General features: G+C 47.2%; 1 protein-coding gene across 1 annotated transcript in view; it reads right to left on the reverse strand.

Annotated features, from left to right (window-relative positions):
• DAP3 (death associated protein 3) overlaps positions 1-8,262 on the reverse strand; it is a 26,742-nt gene that overhangs the window by 1,649 nt on the left and 16,831 nt on the right. The window contains exons 2-6 of the mRNA XM_081823228.1: positions 8,112-8,225; positions 3,837-3,959; positions 2,340-2,441; positions 269-377; positions 4-152 (exon numbers count right to left, since the gene is read on the reverse strand). Of these exons, the coding sequence (XP_081679354.1) occupies positions 4-152; positions 269-377; positions 2,340-2,441; positions 3,837-3,959; positions 8,112-8,153 (525 nt within the window). The 5' untranslated portion in view covers positions 8,154-8,225. The remainder of the gene's footprint in view (positions 1-3; positions 153-268; positions 378-2,339; positions 2,442-3,836; positions 3,960-8,111; positions 8,226-8,262) is intronic.

Genomic DNA, 8,262 nt, shown 5'->3' on the forward strand with positions numbered 1-8,262 from the left:
GGCCATAGCCCGATGCCCGGGCCGCAACAGTGAGGAGAGGGCCTTCTTACCATCTGGAATGTGCAGAATCAGCCAGTCCTGTTTTGCACAGAAATGAATAACATGGCAAAGACTGAGGGTTTTTCCTGTCCCCGTCTCCCCATCTAAAGCACCTGTGGTTAAAGAAAACATCACCGAAAGGGTCACCTGGCCTATCAGCAAATGGCCCCTTCCCCCCTCCTCTTTCCCCTCATTGGTCAGGACGGCTCCAGCAGACAGCAAAGGATACAGAGAACATACCGCACAGCTGGGTGAGCAAAATTGGTGTTTTTCAGGTAACGCAGAAGCTCTAGGGCTGGCTTCCTCACCATCAGGCAAGCTTCGTTGAATGTCCTCACCTGACAAAAAAGGGAAGGAGGGCGGGGTGGGGCGTGGGGCACTGAGCCTAATACGGCGACCAGAGCGCCCAACTGCGCACTCAGGAGAGGCTGGGCTGGTACTGAGCTGGAAAATCTATCCACAGAATTCAGCTAAAACACCCAGTAACACAATAGGCACCTTCTGATGATTTCTGTTAATGAAGCCGAGATATATTACATCAGTAAACTGAAATCTACAAATAATCGATAGCCATCTTGTCACATAGCTAGTAAACCACTTAGGATTACCATCTTAAAAGAATGTAAAATGTTTAACTAAGTATCTGATACATAGTAAGTACTGAATAAATGTTAATTCTTTTAAATCTATTTTTAGCTCATTCTTCTAAGTATCTGGACTTTTTTCTAGAAACATACATGGCAGCTCAGAAGCAGGTGTGACCGGGGACCCCACAGCCTGGGGGCCACACTGGACGCCAGAGAACTGACACACAAGGTTCAATCCCTTTTTGTCACCAGGAATACTTTGGTGGAAAAATCTGGGAAGCACTGATACGTGTGACAGTAATTTGCAGATAAAGGATTTAATGATGTCTTTTAATGAGAACAAATACCTAACAAGTACTATTCACAAGTAGATAAGGATTAAAATAGTGTTGGTATTTTCTTTTTTAACGATTTATTTGACAGAGCGCAAAAGCACAAGCGGGGGACTGGGGGTGGGAGGGGGGGAAACCCAAGCGGACTCCCTGCTGAGCACGGAACCCGAACTGGGGCTCGATCCCACGAGCCTGAGATCATGACCTGAGGCGAAACCAAGAGTCGGAGTCTCAACTGACTGAGCCAGCCAGGCGCCCCGATAGTGTTGGAATTTTTAAAGAAACCCTAACCACACAACTGGATTGGAGAAGGACTTGACAGGCAAGTTCAAACTTAATGGAAAGTGAAACCTTTGAAAACATGATACAGATATTAAAACAGAAATGCCATATTAGGCAATATGACAGTGCTAAAATACACAAACAATGGGGAGGGAGTTGGCCTTCACGTAAATGGAAAGAATGTATGAGTAATACCCTCCAAAGCCCGGTGGTCAGGCCAGTCTGAAAGCAACTGGACATGGTTACAGTGCAGAAGCCAGAAGCCGCGCTGCATTTGCCAGGGGTCTAAGTACCATTACACGTGATTTCTTCTGGTTGCATCCCATTTCCAAATTTAAGTACCCCCACCCCAATTTAACAGTTCTGATGACAAGTCTAGAATTAGCTCCCTTACTGGTGTCTCATGTAATCTCTTGAAATAAAGGACACGGAAGGAGTGCGATCCTCTGGCTCTGAAGCTAAAAATCACCTGCACAGACCAGTTTGCTATTTCAGTGAGAAGGAACCATCTCTGAGGCTGACAGGAATTCAGCGGGAGTGAGTCAAGAGAACCAATTATGCCAACAACCATGCTTGCAGTTGATCCTGAATTCTTTCAAGGGCTATAAAGCAACCCAAGATTAGAGGTTTGGGTTGAAGTTACAGCCACAAAACTACATTTTCTGAAAATCCATGAGAATGAAGAACAATAATGCATCTAAGTCCAAATATCACTTCTATTTGGCTCAGGAATAGATCATGATTTTGTTTTTTCTACAGCATGCTAATTATTTTCACGGTATTATGCTAAGGCAAATATTAAATTCATTATAAACAATTATTTGAATGCCATAGGTTCTAGAAATCTGTCAGGTGGGGAACAAGGAAAATAGCAGGATACTATTTATCTACGATTATTGTGCCTTCAATGGTGAGCCACAAATACACAGACTTAAAGTAATTATAGGAACAGCACTATTTACAAAGATAATCAATAGCCAAATTCATCTGTTTTAGATTCAAATTTCATCTGTTATAGTTTCGTACTCATTTAATCCCACCCTCTGCCCGCAACAGCGTGTGTCCCGAGCTCCCTCGGATCCCGTCCGGTTTTGAGCACCTGCATGCCGAAGCGAGGAGGCAGGCCGTGGGGGAAGACCGTCCTGAGGTCCTGGAGGGGAATGCGGTAGTGCCGGCCCTCATGCTGCTCCCCGTGCCTGGCCTGGGAAACAAAAATGCCGACAGCTACAACGGGGCCACAAAAGGACAGGCACTTTACAAAAGTGGGAAGGGCCGGCGGGACCGTATTAAGGACTGACTGGAATCTCTCCGGGCTAGAAAAGATGTCTTTCATTTCCTATCTTAGACAAAAAATGCTGGTGGTTGTCCTCAAATCCACAGTGTGTCTATAAAGCGGCTGTTGGCTCCAGGACGAAGCCAGTTGCTCGGCAACGTAAACCTGCATGTGGAGGTAACAGACAATTCCTGCCATCTGGATTCTTCTGCGCTGTGTATGGAGATGCTCCGGTCATGTGACAAGATCATCTGCACACCACTGTTTCCATAGAAACCCCAGAGGAACTGGCCAAAAAGGGACTAGGATTTCAAGGAAAACTGAAAGACACTTCAGTGACTTCCCTCATTCAATTTAGTTTATGCTTCTGAAGTAGGTGAGCGCCAGAGACATCACGACCCCCCCACTCCCCCTGGAGCTGGTGTCCTGGGCACTGAGTTCCGGCCTCCCTTCCGTGTGCACAGTGCAGGTGAAGGTGGAGCAGGTGCAAGAGGGAGAGGGAGGTGACCGGCTCCCTTCACGTTTATGCCCAGACCACACGACTACTGTCATGGGGGAGAGGCTGGGGAAGGAGAAAATGCAACACTGGATGCTAACCAGAACCCTGGCTTCTGCTGACAAACCTCACTTTCAAGGCTGTTCTCACGAAATCAGGTTCGTTCCCCTCCACACACTAGGGAACCCGCCTAGAAAGGTGGAAAATAGCACCAGACTGGCCAACAGGAGAACTGGGTTCTCTAGCTGCCCAGCCACGCGATCCTGGGCAAGTTGACTTCTTTAAGGGCTGGTTGACGACAGCTGGCTACCCATTTTTGTAAATAAGCTTTTATTTGTCTTATATATTTATTTATTATTTTAGTTATAATTATTTATGTAGTAATTATTATTTTTTAAAGCCCCACCCACTTGTTTATGGCAGAGCTAAGTAGCTGTGACAGAGACCACTTTGGCTCCTAAACCTAAAATATTGACTATCTGGTCTGTAAGGAGAAAAGTCTGCCAACCCACCCTACAGTAAGATCAATAACTACCACACGTAACTTCTAAGGAATTGACCCGCTTTGTGCCCGACGAAATCCTGGGCACGAGTGGCCTTCAGTGGCAGGGATTAAATCCGGTGTGGACTGGCCTGAGGTTTTTGTTCCCACAGCCTCGGACGGGGAGGAGGCTGATGTGGGCTCCAGAACGCTGTCTTGGGTGCAATGTCTGACTACAGGCAGATCTGCTTCGCGTCTCTGGGTTTCGGTTTTCCTGATATGTAAAATGAGAGCAACACAAATTATAAGGCCTACAAAAACGTCTACATAGACACTAGCAACTCACCGGGTCATCCTCACTGGTGCAGGAAGTGGCTCTGGGGCTCTCATCTGGAACCTGGTTATCCAGGTGAGCAGCAAGGCTTTGGGGGGCCTGGGGCTCCCCGTGCAAAAAACGTCCAGGGTCCAACTATAAAAGAAATCATTTTCATGTTTTGGAATTAGCAGGCTTTTTTTTTTTAAAGATTTATTTAGGGACGTCTGGGTGGCTCAGTTGGCTGAGCATCTGCCTTTGGCTCAGGTCATGATCTTAGGGTCCTGGGGTTAAGCCCTGCATGGGGTTCCCTGCTCGGTGGGGATTCTGTTTCTCCCTCTCCCTCTGTCCCTCCTCCCTGCTTGTGCTCGCTCTCAAATAAATACAGTGTTAAAAAAAAAATAAAGATTTATTTATTTGACAGAGAGCATGACGAGCAGAGGGGAAGAGGCAGAAGCAGGCTCCCCGCTGAGCAGGCAGCCTGATGTGGAACTCGATCCCATCACGACCTGAGCCGAAGGCAGACGCTTAACTGACTGAGCCACCCAGGCAGCCCTGCAATTAGCAAGCTTTTTATGCCTGCTACAAAACTGAGGTTTTAAGCCCCATATACAACAGGGAAACTGTCACTAATACACAGTTTAGTGTCATGTCCAAGGAACCCTTATTTTTACAATTCCCTAAGTCCAATCACGTTGTCCATGCTTTGAATCTGCTGCAGCCTGCCTGGCTCTGGCCGAACTCGGTCCCACGCGGAAGCAAAGCCATCTGCTAGAGAAGGTTCAGGGGCCGGGCACGGCCACCGGCAGCCTGGAGCGGGCCCCGTCCTCCTGCGCTCTGGCCCACGGCCGTGGACGGCAGCCAGACGGCCATCACAGCCACCTCTGTCCTCACGGGGTCCGTGCAGGTATTTGACAGATATCATGACACGCCCGCAACCCTTTTCTTGCTGGCTGTGCCCTGGAATAAGACTCTCTGATTAAGGACGGGGAATGAGGGAGCCTCCGGCTAAGTGAGAGAAACCGCTCGACTGGCAGCTCAGTAAACTGCACACAGGAACCCGGAACTGAGTGGTTGGGGTGTGGGATTTCAGGAGACAAGGCTGAGAAAATGCTACCTGGAGAACCCCCTCAAAACTGAGCTGAAGGATACAGGCCTCATGTAGAAAGGAGAAGATGGCAGCACTGTATGGCTAGGAAACAGAGTTTTTGAAGAACTAGAAAGGCAGGTGAAGTCAGCACAATGGCCTTGATTCTCATGCCGAGTCTCTGAGACCTACCTTGACGGTAGCTGGGAATCAGCCATGCTTTTTCTTTTTATATTATTTATCTATTTTAAGTCATCCTTACAACCCAATGTGGGGCTATAACCCACGACCCCGAGATTAAGAGTCACACGCTCTCCCGAATGAGCCAGCCTGGTGCCCTTCAGCCACGCTTTCTGATTAGCTGGGGTTAAACATTTGATTAGGGAGGACAAATCTTTTGGACTAAGAAAGATGAAGAGTCAAGATTTAGCGGTGAAAATACCAGTTAGAAAGTTGTTATAGAACTTTTTTTTTTTTTTTTAAGATTTTATTTATTTATTTGACAGAGAGAGACACAGCGAGAGAGGGAACACAAGCAGCGGGAGTGGGAGAGGGAGAAGCAGGCTTCCGGCAGAGTAGGGAGTGAAAGTCGTTATAGAACTTAAATGGGTATAATTTCTATGAGCAAAAGAATTGTTTAAATGTTAAAAGCAACATGCTGACACAGTACCCCAACGTGATGGACCGTCACCCCATGTCCACCCCAAACCATCTCAGAAACGTAGCAACAACAAGAACGAAACAGAACATCTACGACACCTGGGACACCTGGGTGGCTCAGTGGGTTAAGGGTCTGCCTTCGGCTCAAGTCATGATCCCAGGGTCCTGGGATCGAGTCCCGCATCGGGCTCCCTGCTCAGTGGGGAGCCTGCTTCTCCCTCTCCCTCTGCTGCTCCCCCTGCTTGTGCTCTCTCTCTCTCTGACAAATAAATAAATAAAAATCTTAAAGAAAAAAAAAAAAAAAGAGAACCTCTGCGACACCCATAGCCACGTTGGTGGTGCCGAGCCAATGAGAGCCCGGGGTCTGGGGCGTCAGCGCAGGAGTCTGAACGCAACGCCCCAGAGCTGCTCAGTTTGCTCCATTCTACCGAAGACAAAGCATCAGGTCTTTACAAAAAAAATCAGCAGATAAAAAATTAAAGATATTCAAGGGCCACAAGGTGGTGGTATTTCTACACAAATCCTGGTTGGTTTTTTTTTTTTTTTTTTTTAAGTTAAATGCTTTTTGCAGCAAATTAAGACCTAGCAAAATGGATTCCTTACTTCTTACAAGGTTACGGCACCACCCAGACAGTCTTGTGTTTCCGGGGAAAACCGCCATGTGTACCATTAGCCCTGCACAGCTCTGGAGTGAGAACCAGGCAGTTCCCGAAAGAACAGCAGTCGTGACCCCAACAAGGTTACTTTAATTCAATCTACAAAAAGCACAAAATTCTTCCCACTGACTCCTCGCTGCAGTTTGGACTCAGGTCGTTCTCGTCTGCCAGTAAGAACAGATTTTAGCCTTTTAATGGAAATAGCTGAGGCCTGAATCTATCCCTCTGTTGATCCTTGCTCTTTTTTCATTTTATTTCTTAACCATGGTTATTTTACCTCTACAAGTTTTATCATGAACCCCTGGGAAAAAGAGGAGTCCTACAGAAGGAAGGGATCCTCCTCTAGGCGGTCTAATCCGTCCCAAAAGGATGAGATGGAAGTGACGAGTCCTGCCGGGGCTCTCGCCTTTCGGGATCGAGTCTGGGGCTGCTCTCTGCAGGCCCTGCGAGCCCAGGGTACCCGGGGCCGTCACAGCACTGATTCTCCTACTGGCTTCTGACATCCTGGACCACAAGGACCACAAAAGGCTACAAAGCGCAGCGCTCGAGGCCACAGGCTTTGCAGTGAGACAGCCTGGGCTCTACGAACCTCACAGAATGTTCCTGCAGGCAATTTACTTAGCCTTGCTAACCCTCAGTTTCTGTACCTGTGAAACAAAGGTATTTCCTACTTGCTGGGCTGGACATGACGATTTAAAGAGATAAAGCACTTGCAATGTGCCTGGCACCTAATAAAGCCCAACAAATCATAACCATTAATGTGAAATGAGTCATCTTAGAATCCGGAGTACCTGTCCCATGGAAGGTATTGAGAAAATATCTGCTCAATGAATGAAGTAAAGCAACACAAGGTCCTTTTTATACATGATTTTACTATTTTATTCAACTATCAGATGCTTAAAGTCTAAAGAAGCCACTTCTTTTTATTTTAAATACTTCATTAAGGGAGGATAACCATTAATCCAATTAGATGATGACAAAGGTTAATAAAGATAACTGCAATCAAGCTTATTTAGCTATTTCTTTATTTTATTTTTAAAAGATTTTATTTATTTATTTATTTATTTTTAAGATTTTATTTATTTGACAGAGAGAGAGACAGCGAGACAGGGACCACAAGCAGGGGCAGTGGGAGAAGGAGAAGCTGGCTTCCTGTGGAGCAGGGAGCCCGATGTGGGGCTCGATCCCAGGACTCTGGGATCATGACCTGAGCCAAAGGCAGACGCTTAATGACTGAGCCACCTAGGCGCCCCCCCCCTTTTTTTTTTTTAAAGATTTTATTTATTTATTTGAGAGAGAGAGAATGAGAGAGAGCACATGAGAGGGGGGAGGGTCACAGGGAGAAGCAGACTCCCTGCCGAGCAGGGAGCCTGATGTGGGACTCGATCCAGGGACTCCAGGATCATGACCTGAGCCGAAGGCAGTCGCTTAACCAACTGAGCCACCCAGGCGCCCCCAGGCACCCCTTTATTTATTTATTTGAGAGAAAGAGAGAGAGAGAGCCTGGGAGGGGGGAGGGTCAGAGGGACGAGCAGAAGCAGACTCCCTGCTGAACAGGGAGCCTGATGTGGGACTCAATCCTGTGACTCCAGGATCATGACCTGAGTTGAAGGTAGTCACTTAACCAACTGAGCCACCCAGATGTCCCTAGCTATTTCTTTTTTAAATGTTAATTTTCCAATGACGGTACATCCCCAAGCCCCATTATCGTACTGAGGGCTGTCACTCGCAGACTTTTAGGGCAGAGGGATGGAGTTGTGGTGTCCTCTCAAGTAAAATTAAATTAAAGCACTCGACAGCAGAGGTTCTCCAGAGCATGCTATTCTGGATACAGCGAATCATCCAGAAACAAGAATTCTACCTAAAGACAGTCTGCACAAAGCTGTGAGGTCAGCTGGGACTCACCTGCCGGGCCCCGGAGACAAGCCTTGTCATCCTTTTCAGCATCGTGCTACGATCTCAAGCCAGGTGAAGAGGCAAGCCGAAACCACGCAACGGATTTGCACAATGGACTCCTACCTACAGTACAAAGAGAACACCTATAAATTGACCGAAA

Source organism: Leptonychotes weddellii, chromosome 6 (assembly GCF_054177405.1).
Source record: "Leptonychotes weddellii isolate Sample4059 chromosome 6, ASM5417740v2, whole genome shotgun sequence".
Taxonomy (NCBI): domain Eukaryota; kingdom Metazoa; phylum Chordata; class Mammalia; order Carnivora; family Phocidae; genus Leptonychotes; species Leptonychotes weddellii.